General features: G+C 34.5%; 1 protein-coding gene across 3 annotated transcripts in view; it reads left to right on the plus strand.

Moving 5' to 3' along the window:
* LOC149174219 (Metallo-hydrolase/oxidoreductase superfamily protein) overlaps positions 1–24,150 on the plus strand; it is a 460,911-nt gene that overhangs the window by 204,089 nt on the left and 232,672 nt on the right. For all 3 annotated transcript variants that reach the window (XM_089419245.1, XM_089419244.1, XM_089419243.1), the window contains exon 6: positions 4,884–4,961. In XM_089419245.1, the coding sequence (XP_089275371.1) occupies positions 4,884–4,961 (78 nt within the window). The remainder of the gene's footprint in view (positions 1–4,883; positions 4,962–24,150) is intronic.

Consider the following 24,150-nt stretch of genomic DNA (forward strand, 5'->3'; position numbering starts at 1 on the left):
AGACTTCCGATCATTAGGGTCACCAGCCCAATCGGAATCAGTGAAACCAACCAATAGAGGAGATGCTTCGGCACTGTAATGAATCCCAAACTGAACTGTACCTCGAACATAACGAAGTATTCTTTTAGCTGCTTTCCAATGACTTTCACGTGGGTTTTGCATAAACCGAGCAACAAGGCCAACAGCAAAGGAAAGGTCAGGACGAGTATGGGTTAGATACAAAAGTTTTCCTACAAGTTGACGGTATAAGGTAGCATCAACTTCAGGAGAAGTACAAGTGACTGAAAGTTTGACTCCAGACTGAAAGGGAGAAGGGGTTGGCTTACAATCTTCCATGTGAAAATGGCGTAGAATATCACAGGCATAATTGGACTGGGAAAGGGAAATACCTTCCTTGGATTGCAAGACTTGAAGACCAAGAAAATAATGTAAGTGTCCTAAGTCTGTCATTTCAAACTTCCTTTTAAGGCTAGACTTCACATGGTTTATAAGGTTGGGATCACTACCAGTCAGGATAAGATCATCAACATAAAGAACAAGAATGATAAGAGACTTGCCCACTTTCTTGGTGTAGACAGTATTGTCAGAATGACACCTAGAAAAGCCATTTTCTAAAAGAAAGTTATCCATTTTGGCATACCAAGCTCGAGGAGCTTGCTTGAGACTATAAAGGGATTTCTTAAGCCGACATATAAGGCTGGAGTCTGTTTGTATAAAGCCAATAGGTTGTTCCATATAGATTTCTTCATGCAAGTCCCCATGCAAGAAGACGGATTTAACATCCATCTGATGGACTTCCCATTTGAAAGAGGCAGCAAGGGAAAGAACAAGGCAGATAGAGTTCATTTTGGCAACAGGGGAGAAGGTTTCAGTATAGTCAATGCCTTCAACTTGTGAAAAACCCTTAGCAACAAGATGAGCTTTATGTTTATCAACTTTCCCATCTGGTCCATACTTGGTTCTGTAAACCCATTTGCATCTAACAAGTTTTCGTCCCTTTGGTAGAGGAACAAGATCCCATGTATCATTTGCCAATAATGAATGATATTCTTCATTCATCGCTGCTTCCCAATCTGGATGGCCTGAAGCTTCTGCAAAGGTGTCAGGATCATAATTCACTGAAGCTTGAGCCAGTAAAGAAGAGGCTCTATCAAACTGAGAACATGTACGTCGCTGATCTGTAGGATCACCGGCAAGATCACCTGCTGCATCTCGAGTAGCACAGACCCATTTTGGAAGCTGAGGAGCTGAAGGAGGATCCTGAGGAGGTGGGGGAGGATTTTCATCCTCGCTTTTATCATCTGAAGAAGAAATATTTTCGAAAGTAGAAGAGATAGGGAGAGGTGGCACATCCGCCGAACTAGGCTCGTAGGCCGATATATTTTCAGCAAACTTTACATCTCTTCTAATGATAACATTTTTGGACTTAAGTGGAATAACTCTATATCCTTCGACATCTTCAGAATATCCAACAAAAATACATTTTTCACTCTTAGGTTCTAAAGCTTTATGTTTCTCATCTGGAATATGGGCCCATGCTTCACTTCCAAAAACACGAAAGTGACTTACATCTGGTTTAATTGAGCTCCATGCTTTTTCTGGAGTGATATTCTTTAAAACTTTAGTAGGAGTGCGATTTATTATGTAATTTGCACAGTTAATTGCTTCTGCCCAATAATTAAGACTAAGTCCTTTAGATTGAAGCATACAATTATTTTGTACTGGCGTTTGTTAGTTTACTACATATTTATGTGTTGAAGTCGACGGTTTTTTTAGCCTCAGAGAGAAGCTAGGCGTATCTCTGGGGATCCGGATCTAAATCCGTCTCCGATCTGGGGATCCGTGGATCCCATTATTAGGCTTGACGGATCCGGTAACATAGTATTATTCTTTATATACTTAATTGACTTTTATTATTTGTTATTTATTATACATAACAATGTTCTAGCAGATTTGAATTAGGGTTTAATTTAGGAATTCATTATGCCCTCATTGAGGTGAGTTGATGAATGCCTCTACTATTTGTTTTCATGTTTCATTGTGCTGAGAGGCACTCTACAGCCCAATATTGGGGAGATGATGTCACGTAGTGTTAGATAATGTTAGAGTAAAAAAAAAAAAAAATACAATTAGGCTTTAAAGTTATTATTATTATTACTTTTTTTTTTCAAATCGGTTTTAAAGTAAATTTAAATTTCTGTTTTTAAATTAGAACTAGAAATAGAAAAGATTGTTATTTTACCATATGTCACTAATATTAACAACAAAGATTTATTTAAAAAAAAATACAAATTGGCTTTAAAGTATAAAAAATAGGAGTTGGCTTTAAAGTAAATTTAAGTTTATATTTATGAGTTGGAACTAAAAATAGAAAAGATTGTTTATTTTCCCATATGTCAATAGTAATAATAATAATAACAAAGATTTACTTTTGATTATGAGTTTGTCCTGGAAATAGAAAATAATGTCCGCTTAATTAGTTTGTAATAAGAATAGTAGTAAATACTTATTTATGTTCATGAGGTAATTATAAAAATGGTTGTTTTTTTCTTTATAAGTTGACAACGACTAAAAAATGATTAGACTCTCTTCATGTTTTATTGTATTGTGAAATTCTCTACAGCCCAGTATAGTATGGGGGAGACGCTGTCATGTAACATTATAGGACAACAAAAAAATAAATAACTATGTATGTACATATCTACATGATAAAATAAATGAATAGTTAAACTAAAAATAAAAACTAAATAATTACATATGTACATGACAACATCTTGTAAAGACTGATATTAAATTTCAACAAGATTAACAGATTCCTTTTGTAAAATTCTATCAAGTTGATTCTATCAAATTAAATGCATTTGCATACCTGATTTTCCCATCTGGTGTTGATCACATTGCTCCAAGTTTTCTGGTTTCGTTACCAAACCAACTAATTCCTCCCTGCCTACTGGGATCAACCTCTGCGGTTCCCAAATCCAGAGAACTTCGAAATGGAAGTCCACTAGCCCCCGTGCCCAAAACTCCAAGAACAGTTGAAAATTTTCCAATTTTCAGTTCTAAAATCCAACCCCTGGCTCATCCCTCCAACAGATTTATGTTTCCCCTTATTTGTATATTGCCCCCCCACTTTTCTCTTGCTCCTCTTCCGACTTTATGTATTATTTCTTGGCGGTCACCGCTCCCTACATGGTGACACCTTACCTTGTAACATGTAATTCTATCTGATCAAAGCTACAAAAATATTGACGAGTATTAGTTTACCTTTAGGATTGTTTATTAGTTTTCTTTAAATATCATTAGTTTATAATATTTATTTTATTTTGATTTGAATTTCACATTTTAATAATTTATTAATTTAATATTATGCGATATATAAATATATAACCATATTTATATTTAACTTAAATTTTACATTTATTTCATTATAACTAAATTTACTTTATACTTTTAAATTTATATTATTAAAATTATTTAGGGTATTTTCTCCTTAATTATAAGGCATTAAGCAATATATTTGGTGATGGGTGAGGGTGTAACTTTTATCTGAAGCAACGTCGATTTTCAACATTTATAGTTAATTTAGAATATATATATAGATATATATATATAATAGTGCAATACATGCAATACATGCATATGTAGCTATCATATGCATGCTAATACTCTAGTGCTTTCTATATTAAAGATGGTTCATTACACATCTAAAAAGACAATCCAATGTAGATCCATCTTAAATCCAGATCTATCAAACATTGAGAGGGATCAAATTTTTTGAGGTGTTATTTTTTTATCATATAAAATGAAGGAATCAATACATTACATGGAATTAAATGATAAAATAATTTACACTTTAGAAATTTGATCCCTCTCAGTGCTTGATAGATCTGGGTTTTAAGATTTATCTAGACTGGTTTTATTGTGTTTCCAGCTTTATGGCTTTGTGGTTTCCTTCATTGCTTTTTGTTAATGCATTTCTGGTCCTGCCTAGTTTCATTATGCTGTTGTCCTAATCTTCAAACACTCTTCAGTTTCAGCCTATGTTAAATGAATAGTTAATGGTTAGTTAATTTCTTTGAAGGACTACTTCTGAATGAATGTTTAAATCGGTACAATGATCAGTCATGTTGGTTCTTGGTGTTCAGAAGTAGTCATCTTTTCAGTGGTTGCGTTATAAACCATAGTGCATTAAAAGCGTGCAATGATTAGTAATGTTGGTTGTTGATGTTCAGAAGCAGTCATCTTTTCAGTGGTTGCATTATAAACCATAGAGCATTAAAAGCTCCTCAACATTTGTTAGTAGTTTATAAACCTTGTGATTGCATACATAGTGCAGAATGGCTTAAAGCTTTACACATCTAGATTGATAATTAAATTGATCTCCTAGGATTCAACAGTTATATTGCTGTAATTCCTTAGCTTATCGACAAGTACATAATGCTGATACATATGAATGGGCTGTGGCCACATGTACAGATTATGCCAATAATTCCAATGGTTATTTTTCCGAGTCAAATAAATGTAGCTTACTGTTCTTCCTCTGGTAGGTTTTGTCTTTTTGCTATGCATTTTTTACAAATCCTGTTCAAAGGCAATGGATATAAATGATCAGTATTGTTTGTCAATTTTAATAGCCTTCACAATATGTTTTTTTTTTTGGTCATGCATCTTTTGTTTGGTAGTATGCAGGTTAAAGTTGTGAACTTTTCCTACACTGTAATTTCTGGCATGAATATATGTTGCCTACTATGCATTTGGACTTTCTATCACATATACAATTGTTTGAAAAATTAATTAGAATATTTATGGATGGCTTGCATCTGGATTTTTTCTTTATGGTTAGATAAATGAAGGGAACCACATATGATGGTTGTTTCATGCAGGTCTCTCAGTTGTACAAAGGTGCAATCCTAATGTCACTCTACTAGCTCATGAAGCTACCATACGACGTATTGCAAAAGGTTTGAACTTTAAATAACACGCACACAATCTTATTTTTTTACACATAGGTGCCCACATATACACTTATAAGAGCAACCAAAAAGCATTCTAGAGTACATACCTCATTATCGGTTTAGTAGTATGATGATTTGTGCATGAATAAACTATTTGATAACGTTGACATGCTTAAATATGTCATAATGCAATTGCGTTGAGGATTTATTTTTTGTATGATATGAAGCGAATCACGAGAAACAAATATTGAGATATTTTCTTTATTTGTTGTTAGGTGACCAGAAAATAGTCGAGCTATGAAAGAAAGCATAGGCATTGGAGGATAGGACACTAAATCACATATCATTGCCCCCTTGGTTTCGATAAATTTTATTATGATTTGAGGCTAGTGCTTTTGATCAAGTTCACTATGTTATTGAGCACTTGTTATTATGAAAAAGTATGTTTGGTTCCATTTAATTTTGACTAAATTGTTCCTAAAAGTTGCCGATTTATGTTAGTTGCTTTACATAATCTCATTTACAAGAGTATCAAGTTTTCAAATATTAGTTGTCTTGTAGTCATGTTATAAAAAAGCACAGGATTTGGAGGATGAGAGACTAAAATCACCATCCCATGTAACACTAAGTTTTGTAGATTTTATTTTAATATCGGGCTTGTTACCCACCATCTATGGGTGACCAATTTAGCCTCTCCACCAAGACCCATAAATCGTTTGGGTAGATTCTAACCGGTTTGGGAGATATTAAAATAATTAATATTTTGAATGAAGTTCCTAAGTCTAAACTTAGTAAAAATAAAATATTAATGGGTATTAATGTAAAACTGGGTTAGAAGGTTCCAAAAGTCATGGATCAAGCCAAATCTAATCTTAGCCGTTGATTAGAGATGTAATCTCGGCCGTTGATGGACGAACGCGAAAAGTATAAGAGGAGGCTTGAGGGTCAGTTTGGAGAACACACCAGAGTGATCAATGATTGTATTCTATAGAGCGGGGTTTGCTAAGAGAGATAGAATCGGTGATCAGCAGCGAGGGGCAGTGAATACATAGCAGAGAGGCATATTTGGTACCAGAGAGACAACGCACGGGAGAGGTTGACGCAGAGGCAACTGGGTGCTACATAGAGGCAGCTAGGAGCTGCATAGAGCCAGGAGAGGCCAGCGTGTGTGACGCAGAGGGTCTAAGGGCTAACGCAGAAGCTCCAGAAGTTGACGCAAAGGCTAGCAGAGCTGACGCAGGGCCAAGAGGCAGCGTTGGGAGATTGTTCGTGGGGCAGATTGGGTGCTGGTGAGCCGGGAAGGGTGACACAGTCCCTATCAGAGTGATGCAGAGCAGTGGCAGTTGCAATTGTTGCTATGGGATCATTCATTCGATGATTAATTAGCCGGAATATCTGTCTCTGAGGAGAGGTACTACTGTCGAGGGCATTCTCTATTGGGTGAGCCATTTCTGGCACCCTGGTTGTATTCTGAAAACTGCATAATAATAAAACCCTCTGAATAGCTGCACCGGTTTTCCCGCATTGGGTTTTTCCGGGGACATTGGTCCAAAAATAACGGTGTCACTTGTGTGCTTGTTTTCTTTCAGTTGATGATTTGTAGATGTTGATACTGTACTTGTGTTTATTTTCAGTATTTACATGGTAAATAACTTGTTAAGTAATTAAACAAGTAGGAAGAAATAAACTAGATAGTACAGGAAGAATTTCTAACGGGTTAAACTTAGAAATTCCAACACTAAAGTGAATACCAACCTGCAATCTTGTATAAGATCTAATGCGTCCCTTCACCTTCCAGTACAACCAAACATTAGTGCAGTTGAGTAAATGAACTTACAAATCATGGATCCAAGTAGACACTTCATAGTGGCATGCCCTTCCATTATAGGCTTTGGAACATACAAGTGTCTCCAAGTTCAAGAAAAGGTTAAGCACCCTATTAGGTTGTTTCAGCCTCTAAAGGGGTGACATATCCATGGTATATTCATCAAATCGCTGTTGGCATGTGATATATTGATGGAATGGAGTGGGGCATTAGGGGAAGGCTCCAAGCCACATGCCACAGTACAAGGGTAGCTATAATAAAAGGAAGCACACAGCTGGGTATATGAATGTAGGAGGGAGCAATTGTGGTACATGAGTTACCCTGACCTTTGTTTTTCCACCCTTTTTCATATGCTTTTTGCCTTTTATTGATTTGTCTTTTATAATTGCTCGGGGTTTGAGGGGATGAGAGCATGATATGTGATATGTAGTAGTGAATACCCCCTTAAGGTGGGGCAGCTCATCACCGACCAGGGATTGGGACAATTATGGGTTCCTTAATGATGAAAGGGGTCGATATTTGGGACCTTAGGATCTAGGGTGATGGCCATAATGATAGTGGTAGAGTTCATGTTTGGCTTTTAGCCACGTGCTAAATTTGTATGTCCCGACCATCTTTTGCATTTTATGGTATATTTCCTGTTGAGAGTGGCCAAATTATACTTTTTCTTTTCTTTTAGTTGCATCAACCTCTAGGGCATCATTCCAGGCCTGACCCAAGGTGTGGACAAGGGGAGGGGGAGGCTAACTCCTTGTGGACCCTGTTGACCCTGCCGGTTACACCTACTTACAAGTCAGTGAAAAAAAGCCTTTAACCCCACAAGGTGTGGTTGGTGCCAGGGAACTAAGAGAAGGGGCTGTCACACTAATCTTGACTCTCTCTGTTTGAGCTATCTCCTAGGTTAGCTAAGGGGGCTGGTCCCTAATGAAAAGTTGAGTTAAAAGAAGTGAGTTTCTAGGAAGCGTTATAGTGAAAATGGATTATTTCTTTAAGATTTATAAGCAAAATTGATATGAACAATAACCATAAATATATAAGATAAGCACGAAATACATAAACAACTAGTGCCTTCAAAGTATTGCGCTTTAAGAAATGAAATTGTATTTGCTTAGAATGAAGTGAAATGCTTTCAAATGGAAAGCCAAAATAACCCTGAAAAGTGAAACAATAAATTGTCAGCACAAGATATTATAAATGCCTTCAAAATGAATAAGTTTACAAACAAAGCATGGAAACTATCTTGCTCAAAAGGATACAAAAATAACTCAAATGTTAGACCAAGATGACAACATGCAATTAAGTTTGCAATCCAAAATAATAATACTTGAAAGTGAAATCAACATTCATGACAATATGCAATCAAACCAAAAGATAAGTCAATGTCCAAGTACAAGAAAATTAAACTTGTTGCAAAATTAAAAAAGATTACAATGCTTGCATCCAAAGTGCCTCTTGAAATAAGATTTGTATATGAGACTTTAAACCAAAGCAAATGTGATGAAATGTTTTTCTTGGTTCATTTTATTTGATTAGTGCTAAAGCAAACTTACAATTGAACTCTAGTCCTCAGACCTCATCCTTGCCCAAATATTTGGATCTTACAATAAGGAGACAATAGAGGTAGAGGGTCCTTAAAAGTCTATTCACCCAACTTAAGTTGGAGGCAAGTTTTAGTGATGCTTGGGGCATGTAAATAAATTAACCAAACAATGAGAATTAACTTCTACTTGAAATTTACTTGCTTGACATGAAATAAAATGTTACTTTTTGGAGAAAATTTGTCCAAATACTTTATGCATGTAAAATGTGATTAATGGTGGAGCATAAGTAAGCTTGGAACTATGTTCAAGCCAAATAAGATCAAGTAAAAACTGTTTATATGCAAAAAATCTGAACTTGTTATGGATTTAAAACATGTAGTAAGTTAAAATAAAGTGCATGCAAAATGAGTGTGATGCATGTTGTGTTAATTTTTCAATTAGATGATATGCATGTAAAATGAAATAAACCAACAAAGTAAGATCGCCAAGCCTCTCCAAAAAGTGGAGAGATAGGGATGCGAATGGGTAAAACCGCGCTCCAAAATCAGAAATTTTATTAATTGTTACAAGAAGGAAAGGACAATGAAGTCTTCTCTTAAATCCAAGGAAGGTCTTAACAAATTGAAATCAAACCATAGACTTTTCTCCGCTGAAGATTTCTGCAATTTGAGGCCCACAAAGGCTCAACAAAATGCAGATTTTCCGAAGAAGAAGAAGAGAAGATAAGTCTCCTCTATGGCCATGGCCAAGAGAGAGTGAGAGATGGCCCAAATGAACTTGACCTTCCTCAAGAAGAACACGGCCTTATCCAAGATGAATCTGGCCTAAAGGTGGAAGTAATCACTAAATTTGAGCCCCAAGGTTCTCCATGCAAACTTGTAAGTAATTTTCCGATGAATCCCGCAAGTCGCTGCAAGAGAACAGGTTAAAAAAAAATCTACAACAACAAATGTTAGCTCAAAATAACTACAAAGTATGCTACAAAAATAATCTACAAGAGGCTAGGCCAAAGAGTATGAACAAGCTCTCCTCTTTGACTAGCCATGACTTAGCTCTTTGAAATAGCCAAATATTGATAAACGAAGTACAATATGTAAATAATAATTTTTTACAAATTTGTATTTTGATGCAAGAAATAAAAGTTTTAAGAAACTTGAAAGAATCCATGCAAGGCACAAATAAGACATAGATGAGACTTTGGAATTCAAAACATGCGAGTTCTCCTTGAATATTTTTCAAGAATGGGTTGATTCCTTCGAGAATTTCCCCTCATGCTTGAAAAGCTTGACCAAATAATGATTCATCTACAAAACTTCACCACAAATCATTAAATCGACATGAAATTAAATAAGTGCAGTGGAAAGAATTCCGTGAGATACATCTATTATCCACTAGAAGATTTATTTTCCTAAAACAAATAATTAATTCTTATGCTAATATGAGATAGCTGCATACTAACATAACTTGAAACAAGCATGAAAGAAATAATGACATGAGGAAATAAATAGAAGCATAAGAACAAGTCAAGAATTTACCACACATGCAAGGAGAAGAACACCATCACACTTTACCCCAAAGATTGTTGTATTATATTGCAAGTAGTGAATACAATCCTGCAGAGTCTCCTCAAGCACAATAGCTCGTATTACATGATACAATGTGAGAGCCCATGGCTTTATTATATAGAGAGTTGGGAGCAAATCCCAATTAAGAATGACAATGACAAATGGCATTGGAGCCAATCCCAATGTAGAAGTGATTAAACAAGTTGCATGAGGTGACAATCCCAAGGATAAATTCGAATTTGTTGAATGGAGCTCCAATGCCAAGTGTAAAAATCGAGTTCCTGACAAGTGGACATCAATTTCTTCTTTCCTTATGTGCCAAATTCGAATTTTATGATAGAATGACAAGGGTATATGGGTGGTAACCCATGTGGGGACAATTTCCCACAAAAATCTCCCCCAAATATTCTCCCAAATCCTCCCAAATGTGCATTAAATTCACAAATTCGAATTTCCAAGTAAGCAACTTTCTCCTTTAATGCCATAAATTCAATTTTATTTGAGCGCGTGTCATTTCCTTGATTTTAGGAGTTCACATCACTTTGGGACTTCACTTTAACTCCCCCATAATTTTTAACCCCATTTCCACAACATTTAGCATGTGTGGATATTTATTTTTCTCCATTTTTTAAATTTTTGGCTTAATTAATTGCTAGATTTCCCACTAAACTTAGGAAAAGTGGGTTTTGAAGGTTCAAAACACATTTTTAACCAATCAAAGTGTGTCACAGTAGAAAGTTGAGGGTGAGAAGTGTAAGTTTCATTACTCATACCCCATAGAACTTCTTTAGACATCACGTATTACATTACAAGTACAATTTTATTTGCAATTTTTGACTTGTGGGAAATTTAAAAAATTAAAAAATGACTACCTAGACCTAACCAAATTCCACGAATTTTTTTGTGTGGTTTAGTATAGTAATATACATTGACTCTAGACACTAAGATGTGTTAGGGGCTCAACCTTCAAACCGTCACCCTGGCTTTGGGGTAAAAAGTGAGTGAAAAAAACCAAAAAATTATCTGCTTCTAAAAAAGAAAGGGTAATTAACCGGATAAAAAAATCACTCCAAGGTGTACTCGTTTGCTGATCAAGTCCCAACATTCTAGTATTGTTACAAACTCAAAAACTCATCATTGCTAGTATCACTTATTACAATTCCCCATAGGGTGTTGAATTTGGGTACAAGAAAGATGATGAGAAGATAGAAGTAGAGTTAAAAAACTCTATTCACTGATAATATATGATGGTACAACTGTCCTCTGGATCATCCTTGGCCGTGGAGTCTTCATATAATCATCAGGTGCCACTCTAGTGGTCAACATTTGGCTCCATATGGGGATGCATGCTAGATATGAAGTGATAGTGTGCAAGAACTTGGAATTTTCATCCACCGACAAAATACATATATCAACAGTATCCATTCAAAATATCATCAAATGAAATCAAGTACAAAAATGAAAGAATGGAAACTTATTCTAAGAGCATAAATGATAATTTATTCATGAAATAAAACTAATTAAACAAAAATGACAAGGGATACGGTTAGAAATATGATACAAAAAATGCCCCATGGCATCAGATGTCTTCGGTGAAATCCATCTTGAGAACCTAGCTACTCACAAGCAAGTCCATAGGTTCTTTCTTTGATGTGCCTTGCCCAATTTTGACTATCTTGGGACTATGACTTGCCGCAATATTAACATGTTTGTGACCATCAGATATATAAAACCTCTTCCTTTTCCTTTTACGACTATTTATGCATTGAGGCTTGATCATGCTCAAAACTGGTGGTTCATTTTTTATATTTTTTTTCTTTATTCGCTTTTTTCTTTTCTTCTTGGTTAGTTGCGATGGTGATGATGATGCATTTATTGCCAATCCTACTCTTTTGTCTTGAAAATGCTTTGATGGAAGATATGAAGTACCCCAACTTTTTAAGCTATGCCTAATTTCTTCGTTTTGAATCTGTTCTATTAAAGGGGGAAGAAAATTTGTCAACATTGCATCACTTCCTATTTGGCATGATCTGTAGATAATCTCATTGTTGGGCTTCTTTCGATCTTCAACATGATATCTTTTCTCTAACTCTCGAGCAAGTCTGACAAAGGTATTATCAGGCATGGGGATGGTGGCATATGATGAGTCCATTTGAAGGCTGCCACCTAGATCTGATGCCCATTTTCTTGATAGGAGCATTCCCCATGAATCAGGAACTTCTATTTCAACAATATCCATAGTCATTATTCTATCTCTGTATGCAGCTAGGAAAACTTGTAAATCTTTAATTATCCCACACACTTCAATTCTTTTAGAATCCGTTGAACATATGTTGTGATAGGGTCTAGATGCCCTTAAATTCAGTTGCTCCACGACTTTCTTGGTCATGACATTTGATGAAGCCCTTGAATCAAGCATGCAGTTGTGTAAAAGACGATCATTCTTTTACACAACTGCATGCTTGATTCAGGGGCTTCATCAAATGTCATGACCAAGAAAGTCGTGGAGCAACTGAATTTAAGGGCATCTAGACCCTATCACAACATATGTTCAACGGATTTTAAAAGAATTGAAGTGTGTGGGATAATTAAAGATTTACAAGTTTTCCTAGCTGCATACAGAGATAGAATAATGACTATGGATATTGTTGAAATAGAAGTTCCTGATTCATGGGGAATGCTCCTATCAAGAAAATGGGCATCAGATCTAGGTGGCAGCCTTCAAATGGACTCATCATATGCCACCATCCCCATGCCTGATAATACCTTTGTCAGACTTGCTCGAGAGTTAGAGAAAAGATATCATGTTGAAGATCGAAAGAAGCCCAAAAGTCTCATCTTCACATCCTCATAATTCACATGCCCTTAAATTCACTATCAAAGAAACATAAAATGGTAGATGATCTTCATTCCCCACATAACAGTTCATACTTTTCAATACAATTTCCTCATCTTCTAGTTTGTCACTAGGCTTTTGTTCCCTTTGAGTAACTTCAATGGCACTTAGTAACTTGGCCCTTTGAGATGGTATCTTTAAAATTCTATCACTGGAATAGAAACCCTTGCATTATTCACCCAATTTCCCAAGCCAAAATTCAATTCTGAAGTAGGAGGAGAAAGATTTATGTGATTATTCTGGTCTTGGATATCCCTTCTTTGATAAGTCATTCCTTTGTGTTTCGCCATAGCAAGAAGCTGCACAGATGTAGGTTTTTCCCCAAAAATCTTAGTGACTTCGTCAAAATTTGCAATCATATTGTAAATCCCAAGATTATTAGGCCTATGGTTAATCTCTTGATTTCTCTCAATGGTGTATATCTGATCTTCCATGGAGAACATATTGATTTGACCACTTGTCCCTACATGTTCATTTCCTAACATGCCACTTTCCATGATTCTCTTTACATATGAGCATGTGGCTTCTTCATGGAACTCATTACATGGCCTACAAAAAAGGGGAATCTGATCTACCATGTTGGTTGATTCCAATGGATTTGGAGGCCTATGTTCCTGTTGAGGGCCTTTATTCTTTTGCCATCTATCATTTGGCCTAGGTTGGAATCTTTGCACTTGTGATCTCTCCATGGCCACCAACCTATTTTGCATGGCTTGCATTTCTTTAATGTGATTTGCTTCCATGCTCTTGATGAGTTGAGTTAATTATTTAATAGAATCATGCATAGTCTCTTCCTTGGCCTTGCCTTTGGAATCATTTGATTTTGATGACCCTCTATTGAAACTAGGAATTTCAGATTTTCTTGATTGCTATCTAGCCCTTTCTATCTTCAGGGCTTCAGATTGAGCTACACTTAGATTCGTAGGCTCCTTTCTCCTCAACTCATAGGCAGTGTCAACCCCAAAAGCATCTAGATATGAGCATAAAAGAAATTCATTAGGAGGTTTAACAGTAGCAGGCATGCTTTTTACTAATTCATTGAATCTCTTGTTAAACTTTTCTATGGTTTCATTTTCATTTTTCTTCATGTTGCTAATAGCATTGATCAAATGCCTATTTTCCTCCTTCTCTCCAAACTTATCTAAAAATGCAGTTAGAATGGCTTGTAAAGAGTTTATATGAGTTAGCAGGTTGCTCAGTGAGCCAATCAAGAGCATCCTCTTCCAAAGATAAAACAAAAAGTCTCATCTTCACATCCTCATAATTAGCAGTGTTACACCATTTAAAGACACAAACATTAAAGTTTTTCACATGTGATGTAGCACTAATGACATTGTTACCTTGAAAGGAAGGCAACTTTTCAATAGCCTTGTCAGGGATATTGTGAGGATAGCCATTTATGTTAATGAAGTCACAAGGAGCAAAAAGATCATTCATGATGTTAGGCTCTACTTGTTTTTGAAAAAGCAAATGAATATCAGAAATAGCCTCTTGCCCAAGACTAGCAAGAGCTCTACTATGAGAAAGTCTATTCAATCTCTTTTTAAAAACCCTTTCAGGATCAGGAGAGGGGCTAACTAGACCACTTGAATTTCTTTACTGAGCCAATCAAGAGCATCCTCTTATAAAGATAAAACAAAAAGTCTTATCTTCACATCCTCATAATTAGCAGTGTTATACCATTTAAAGATACAAACATTAAAGTTTTTCACATGTGATGTAGCACTAATGGCATTGTTACCTTGAAAGGAAGGCAACCTTTCAATAGCCTTGTCAGGGATATTGTGAGGATAGCCATTCATGTTAGTGAAGTCACGAGGAGCAAAAAGATCATTCATGATGCTAAGCTCTACTTGTTCTTGAAAAAGCAAATGAATATCAGAAATAGCTTCTTGCCCAAGACTAGCAAGAGCTCTACTATGAGAAAGTCTATTCAACCTCTTTCTAAAAACCCTTTCAGGATCAGGAGAGGGGCTAACTAGACCACTTGAATTTCTCCTAGTAGAGACTTGAAAAATTTGGATTGAGTGGAGTCGCCACTTGAGCCAGAATCTAAAGCTAATGTTCAAAAATGCTAAAACAAAAAGGTTAGTCAATTTCCCAGGTACAAGAAAGCTTGTCCCCACAACGACGCCAAAGATGTTGACCCTGCCGCCTACACCTACCTACAAGTAGGTGAGAAAAAGCCTTCAACCCCACAAGGTGTGGTTGGCGGCAGGGAACTAAGAGAAGGGACTGTCACTCTAATCTTGACTCTCTTCGTTTGAGCTATTTCCTAGGTAAGCTAAGGGGGGTTGTCCCTAATGAAAAGTTAAGTTAAAAGATATGAATTTTTAAGAGAGTGTTATAGTGATAATGGATTATTTCTTTAAGATTTATAAGCAAAACTGATATGAACAATAACCATAAATATATAAGATAAGTATGAAATACATAAACAACCAGTGTCTTCAAAGTATTGCTCTTTACGAAATGAAATTGTATTTGCTTATAATGAAGTGAAATGTTTTCAAATGGAAAGCCAAAATAACGCTGAAAAGTGAAACAATAAATTGTTAGCACAAGATATTATAAATGCCTTCAAAATGAATAAGTCTACAAACAAAGCATGGAAACTGTCTTGCTCAAAAAGATACAAAAATAACTCAAATGTTAGACCAAGATGACAACATGCAATTAAGTTTGCAACCCAAAATAATAGTACTTGAAAGTGAAATCAACCATTCATGACAATATGCAATTAAACCAAAAGATAAATCAATTTCCAAGTACAAAAAAATTATACTTGTTGCAAAATCAAAAAAGATTACAATGCTTGCATCCAAAGTGCCTCTTGAAATAAGATTTGTATGTGAGACTTTAAACCAAAGCAAATGTGATGAAATGTTTTTCTTGGTTCATTTTATTTGATTAGTGCTAAAACAAAGTTACAATTGAACTCTAGTCCTCAGACCTCATCCTTGCCCAAATATTTGGTTCTCACAATGTGGAGACAATAGAGGTAGAGGGTCCTTAAAAGTCTATTCAACCAACTTAAGTTGGAGGTAAGTTTTAGTGATGCTTGGGACATGTAAATAAATTAACCAAACAATGAGAATTAACTTCTACTTGAAATATACTTGCTTGACATGAAATAAAATGTTACTTTTTGGAGAAAATTTGTCCAAACATTTGATGCATGTAAAATGTGATTAATGGTGGAGCATAAGTAAGCTTGGAACTATGTTCAAGCCAAATAAGATCAAGTAAAAGTGCTTACATACAAAAAATCTGAACTTGTTATGGATTTAAAACATGTAGTAAGTTAAAATAAAGTGCATGCAAAATGAGTGTGATGCATGTTGTTTTAATTTTTCAATTAGATGATATGCATGCAAAATGAAATAAACCAACAAAGTCAGACCGCCAAGCCTCTCCAAAAAGTGGAGAGATAGGGATGCCAATGGGTAAAATCCACGCTCTCAAAATCAGAAATCTTATTAGTTGTTACAAGAAGGAAAAGACAATGAAGTCTTCTCTTAAATCCAAGGAAAGTCTTAACAAATTGAAATCAAACAATAGACTTCTCTCCGCTGAAGTTTTCTGCAATTTGAGGCCCACAAAGGCTCAACAAAATGCATATTTTCTGAAGAAGAAGAGAAGATAAGCCTCCTCTATTGCCATGGCCAAGAGAGAGCGAGAGATGGCCAAAATGAACTCGGCCTTATTCAAGAAGAACACAACCTTGTCCAAGATGAATTTGGCCTAAAGGTGGAAGCAATCACTAAATCTAAGCCCCAAGGTCCTCCATGCAAACTTGTAAGTAATTTTCTGATGATGAATGCCGCAAGTAGCTGCAGGGAACAGGTTAGAAAAAAATCTAAAACAAACAACGTAAACTTTGAAACGAGAATTGATACTGTTACCCGTTTCGTAGAGATAGCAAAAAAGTGACCCGATTTTGAAAAGGGGCGATGCAGAACACACATTTGTTTTTAGAGAATAGTTCTTGGCACTTTAAATAACCGATACGATTCCCTGTTTCGTAGGGGTAGTAAAAAAGTGACCTAATTTTGAAAAGTGGTGATGCAGAATACACTTCCTTTTTTCGGGGCATATTTTTGACACTTTAAATTTTGTTATGTATCAAATATAAATATTTGTTTTTAAATGTTAGCGATTTTCATGCTAATTTTGAAACGTGTTGATGCATCATACCTTTTTTTAGAAGACTTATTTTTCACACTTTAATTTTTATTATGTCGATTTTTTTTTGAATTATGATTACTTAACGAATTTTCAAGTTGTTTTATTTTTCTTTTTTTAAATGTTGATTACTTAATAAAAATTATAAAAATATATATAAAAAAGACAAAAAAAAAATGTTAAAAAAAATTATCTCATAAACCATAAAAGAATTGGGAAAAAAAAAATAATATATATATATATATATATATATATATATATAAAATTAAAAACAAACTAGATTAAAAAAAATAGAAAATTAACAAAAAACAAATTAAAAAACTAGTAAAATTAATTATTGAATTGAGGCTTCTGTGATACATCACATTTATAAGAAGAGTTTCGGCGTAAATCACATGTAGAAACCCTTTGTCGACGCGTTTCGAACCAACTAGTGTGGATCATCGTCAGGACAAGTTGAGGAGTCAGATTATGGTTGCAAAATAAATAGGGAGAGCACATCTTGCAAGCATGATCTGACTCCTCAACTTGTCCTGACGATGAACCACATTAGTTGGTTCGAAACGCGTCGACAAAGGTTTTCTACATGTGATTTACGCCGAAACTCTTCTTATAGTAAAATTAATATTAAAAACATTTAAAAAAAACTAAAAAGACAAAAATAAACTCAAATTATAAAAAAAAAAAAAACCAAAAAAATATGAAATTTTAAAATATATATATCTTTTCAATAAAAAAAAAAAAAAAAAATTTAAAGTTTAAAAATAAATATGTATTTTTGATTTTAAAAAATTATTTTTTATTAAGCCTAAGGTTTTTTATTTAAAAACAAAAAAATTAAAAATTAAAAAATTTTGAAATTTTTTTTAAACAATTTTTTTTTTAAAGATATTTACCCCCACTGCTGCCCGGTTGCCTGTGGTGGCGCAACCCTAGGCGGAAGGGTCTTCATGTAGCCCTTCGCCCACGGCTGCGCCACCACGGGCGACAACGGGGTCAAATTTATTTATTTATTTATTTTTTTTTCCTGTTGTTGTTTGTTTTAATTAATTTGTTTATTTAAGTAAAAAAAAATTTAAAATTTAAAATTTTTTGTTTTTAAATAAAAAGGTTTAATTTTTTTTTTTAAAATTGGGGTTAATTATTTATTAATTTGTTTTAAATAAAAAATATTGTTTTTTAATTTGTTTGTTTTTCAATAAAAAATTTAAATGTTTTTAATATATATTTTGTTTTAAATTTAAATGTTTTTTTTTTGTATTTTAAATTTGAAAATGCACATATTTTTTAACTTTTTAATTGTTTTTTTTGTTTTTTGTTTTTGTTTTTTTTTTTTTTTAATTTGAGTATATTTTTGTTTTTTAGGTTTTTTAATCTTAATTTTAGTAGTTTTTATTTATTTATTTTTTGTTAATTTTTTTTTTTTTAAATCTAGTTTGTTTTTAATTTTCATTTTTTTTTTTTTTAGTTTTTTGTTAATGTTTTTTAAATTTCTCTATTTTTACCTACTTAATTTTATAGTTTTTTTTTGGCCAATTTTTTTTATGGTTTACAAGATTGATTTATTTATTTTTTCCATTTATTTTTTTAATATGTTTATCTTACTATATATTTGTTTATAATTTTTAAGTTTTTTTTTTTTTTAGTTTTTTAATTCTATAGGTTAATTTTGTTTTTTAACATTTTCATGATTTTTTTTTATATATATTTGATTTTTTTGTTGTTGTCGTTGTTTTTTTTTAATGTTTTGTTTTTAGTATATATTTTAATTTATGTTATGTTATTTTTTTAAAACTTTATTTTGTTTTGTGTTTTTTTCATTGTTTTAATTTTTTATTTTATTTTATGTTTTCATTATTCTTTTGAAATTTTAATGTTTTTCGAGGTCTTGATAAAATCTTTTACGCCATTATTTCAAAATGTTGAAATTTTACCTTGGAAAAAAACTGTTATTCCAGCGTTTACACTTTTCATTTTGAGGGTTTTTTTGCACAAAATTTACCATTGAAAAAAAGTGTTATTCGAACATCAACACTCTTTGTTTTGAGGGTGTTTTTTGAACAATTTTTGCACAAAAAATTGGTTTTCACCGCCATTTTTAAAACATGTTGAAAATTTACCCTAGAAAAAAAGGTGTTATTCCAGCATCAACACTTTTCGTTTTTAGCACTGTTTTTGATGTTTTTACGGGGTTTTTTGGTTAGAGTTCCCATTTTGAGTTTATAGTTTCCGTTTCAAAGTTTACATTGTTAACAACAAATGTTAGCTCAAAATAACTACAAAGTTTGTTACAAAAATAATCTACAAGAGGCTAGGCCAAAGAGTATGAGCAAGCTCTCCTCTTTGACTAGCCATGACTTAGCTCTTTGAAATAGCTAGATATTGATAAATGAAGTACAATATGTAAAAAATAATTTTTTCCAAATTTGATATTTTGATGCAAGAAATAAAAGTTTTAAGAAACTTGAAGGAATCTATGCAAGACACAAATAAGATATAGATGAGACTTTGGAATACAAAACATGCAAGTTCTTCTTGAATATTTTTCAAGAATGGGTTGATTCCTCCGATAATTTCCCCTCATGTTTGAAAAGCTTGACTAAATAATGATTCATCTACAAAACTTCACCACAAATCATTAAATCGATATGAAATTAAGTAAATGCAGTGGAAAGAATTCCTATAGATACATCTATTATCCACTAGAAGATTTCTTTTCCTAAAGGAAATAATTAATTCTTATGCTAATATGAGATAGCTGCATACTAACATAACTTGAAACAAGCATGATACAAATAATGACACGAGGAAATAAATAGAAACATACGAACAAGTCAAGAATTTAGCACACATGCAAGGAGAAGAACACCATCACACTTTACCCCAAAGACTGTTGTATTATATTGCAAGTAGTGAATACAATTCTATAGAGTCTCTTCAAGCACAATAACTCGTATTACATGATACAATGTGAGAGCCCATGGCTCTATTATATAGAGAGTTGGGAGCAAATCCCAATGAAGAATGACAATGACAAATGGCATTCGAGCCAATCCCAATGTAGAAGTGATTAAACAAGTGGCATGAGATGACAATCCCAAAGAGAAATTCAAATTTGTTGAATGGAGCTCCAATGCCAAGTGTAAAAATCGAATTTTGGCAAGTGGACATCATTTTCTTCTTCCCTTATGTGCCAAATTCGAATTTTATGATAGAATGACAAGTGTATATGGGTAGTAATCCATGTGGGGACAATTTCCCACAAAAATTTCCATCAAATATTCTCCCAAATCCTCCCAAATGTGCATTAACTTCACAAATTCGAATTTTCAAGTAAGTAGATTTTTTCTTTAATGCCATAAATTTGGTTTTATTTGAGGACATGTCCTTTCCTTGATTTTAGGAGTTCACATCACCTTGGGACTTCACTTTAACTCCCCCATAATTTTCCACTCCATTTCCACAACATTAAGCATGTATGGATATTTATTTTTCTCCATTTATTTAATTTCTGGCTTAATTAATTGCTAGATTTCCCACTAAACTTAGGAAAAGTGGGTTTTGAGGGTTCAAAACACATTTTTAACCAATCAACGTGTGTCATAGTAGAAAGTTGAGGGTGAGAGGTGTAAATTTCATTACTCATACCCCATAGAATTTATCTAGATATCACTTATTACATTACAAGTACAATATTATTTGCAATTTTTGACCTGCGGGTAATCTAAAAAATTAAAAAATGACTACCTAGACCTAACCAAATTCCACGAAATTTTTTGTGTGATCTAATATGTTAATATACATCGACTCTAGACACTAAGATGTGTTAGGGGCTCATCCTTCAAACCGTCACCCCGGCTTTGGGGTAAAAAGTGAGTGAAAAAATCCAAAAAATTATCCGCCTCTGAAAAAGAAGGGATAATTAACCAGATAAAAAAAGCACTCAAAGGTGTACTTGTTCGCTGATTGAGTCCCAACATCCTAGTACTGTTACAGACTCAAAAACTCATCATTGCTAGTATCACTTATTACAATTCTCCGTAGGGTGTGGAATCTGGATATAAGAAAGATGATGAGAAGATAGAAGTAGAGTTAAAAAACTCTGTTGATTGATAATATATGATGGTACACCTATCCTCTGGATTATCCTTGGGCATGGAGTCTTCATATAATCATCGGGTGCCACTTCAGTGGTCAACAGATCCGGTGGACAAATGTAGACAGATGGTAAATATGGTGAATGGGGTTATAACAAAGAGAGGGGAATGACATATATGGTGTCGGGGAGCAGGACCACGCAACCAAAATCGGGGTTTCCTATTTAGTGCTCCCCTAAAGCAAGTAGCCATAAAGGAGATTCCACGGGACTAGGATACAAAGTTAACCATCGAATTGGACAAAGGAGATGGGTACTAACCAAGCCCACTCTTTCTGCTGAATCCCCCCACTAATTGATGCCCAAAAGTGTCCATGATAAGTAAACAAAAATACCAAACTACACAATGAAAAACCATAGCTTCTAGGTTGGAAGGCCCACCTTCAAACATACGATCATAACAAATGGGCAAGGGAACATATGGCTAGCTCAGGTTGCAGAGATAGTGGCACATCGAGCTATCTAGTGGCTACAAGGGGCTGCTGGCTATTGGTTGAAGACCATATAGGAGAACAAATTTCTTTTATAGATACTAGCCATGGGTGGTGGGTAACAAGGCCCACAACTTGTTCTTCTTGAGAACATAAGTGATTCAAACCTTCCACTGCAAGTAGTTCAAAGCACCCTCAAGCCTATCCTCGTATCGAACATTGGTTTCCATTGTAGAATAAAACCCTCGAAGAGATTGAAAGTTGAAATTTGATTTTTTTTGTTTTGAAACCTATATCAAATATCCTTGGCATCATATTTAAAGTTTAGAGCTCTTATACCATGTTAAATTTTTATGACCCTCTTATAGATTAACTAGTCAACAAATTTTCACATAATTGAACCAAAATAGATTTTATATATTTGATTTGTAACGACCAATACTCTAGATTAGTTAACAACAATAAGAAGCCAAAGAAAATTCACATGAAACCAATCACGTCATCAAAATAACAAAGATATACCCAAGAAACCCTAGTGTGGGGAAAAGCTGCAAACATTGGGATCTTTAATTCAGCTTCAGGAGTAAAATTACTTACAACAGTTACATGAATTTGTTACAACAATTACACAACAATAATTTTGGCCTCAAAACCCTCACTCGGCCCTCTCGTACAACCGACACTCAACCCTCTTGTCCCACATGTGCGACCCAGCTGATTTGCTCAGCATACAATGGAAAACTCAACCTCTCTTCCCTTGAGAAAAAAACACGTCTTGCTGATTAAGGAACTCAGCCTCTTTGTTGATCAATTTGCTCATGGTCTTGCCACAGCTAGCTCAATCTCACAACTTGCTTTCTCTGCCCAGATACCTGCTCTCACGGAATCCCCAACTCGTGGTCATCAATTGTGTCTTTGTGTCAAGCATAGGCTCAATTTATAACTTTTTTAAGCTAAGATCGATGGCCAAAATTAACACATCAAGTTAACTGAAGGTAAATTACTTATATTTAGTTAACTTTCTTATCTTTAGCTTTCTTTACTTTAACACAAGTACCAATCATAATTTAGCTTGCATTACATGCATATTTCATGCATGGCACATGTAACTCATTCACATGCATGCAAATCCACATTTAGCATGCAAGCAAATCCTCATCTAGCATGCAACCCACTTGCACACTCCACATGTTGGTTGCAATCAAGATGCAAACTCCGCATGTCACATGCATTCAACATGTTGTATCTTATTTTTACCATTGTAGTTTTTCCTCCATTCAAAAAAAAAAAGGAAAATAGAGAAAAAGAAAAATAAGAAAAAGAAATAGAAAAGAAAAGAGAAATAAATAAAAAATCGAAGAAAGAAATGGAAATAAAAGGAAGAAAAGAATAAAAGAATAAAAAAATATTATATCCTTAGTAGTAGCGAGCACGTTTAAATGCCGCACTTATATTTTTATTATCCTTAGCATTTTTTAAATAAATTATTTTATTGTAATAAGTGTGATGTGATTGATTGCCGCTGAGCAATTAAAGTTCAAGCAGCTTTGAGTGGACAAGATCGGGCCCGCCAAGATCAACGGCCCCTGACACATTGCAAGACCCCCAGCATTGTCGAAAGTTAACGGGGGGAGGGGGGGTTTGCAAAGCGGTTTTCCACGACCCCGCCTTTGGTACGTGGCAACTTCCTAATGATTGTGGTACCCCTCCGCTCAAAACCACAAACTACTTCCACCAACCCCCGTGCTGTTCCTCCCGCTGATTTCTCCCACCGCTAACTTTTCGCTACAGATAGTCGTTACCAGCCCTTCCAATAAATTTAGTAAGTGACCATTAACCATTAAATTATCTCGCCAATGTTCAAAAACATTAATTTCTCTGCGACAATAACAGTTAGTGTAACTGAAAGCCGTTATGATCACTTGAATAAAAGCTGCCCCCCTATCCAAAATGCATTCCTTCACCATTTCCGCCTGCAACTAAAACTCTAGCATGCCACTGCAAGTGAATTTCGGTGATTTCCAGCGCCTGTTCATCACTATCTCCAGGTAATTATTTAATTGTCCTCAACAATTCTATTTTTTCCCTACCGGCCTCCCACAAAGGAGAATAAAAGATATCTGTAGACAATCCTATGTTGCCCCCTGTAGTTAATTTAGATGAATTGCCCTTGATTGATACCCATTTTAAAATTGTCGAGACCAATTGTGAATTCGACTTGTACGAACTTCACAATTGGGCTTTTTAAAAGTATCAAGATGCCAGTGACAAATTTTCCTTCTGGGAATCCCTATTACCCATGTTTTGTTTCCCTCAGACATATAATTTTCCCGAATTTGTCACTTGGTGTGGAGCCCGATATCTTCCTAGTCAGAGAGCTATTATTGCTCAGAATAATGAAACCCTGTTTTATATAACCCCTGAGTCAATCTGCTAGGCCCTCTAATTAAATTCTCAAGACTCCCTTCACCCTTTTTCCATTGATGTTTTAATGGAAATTTATCAGAGACTTTCTTTTTCACAAAGAGCACATATTTTTGAGTCATTTTTACTAGAAAACTTAGAATTACCCAGAACAAACCCACCTTATCCCTCT

The sequence above is a fragment of the Pinus tabuliformis genome, chromosome 4_1 (genome assembly GCF_031772625.1).
Source record: "Pinus tabuliformis cultivar Carrire ecotype Pingquan chromosome 4_1, CPIR1, whole genome shotgun sequence".
Lineage (NCBI taxonomy): Eukaryota > Viridiplantae > Streptophyta > Pinopsida > Pinales > Pinaceae > Pinus > Pinus tabuliformis.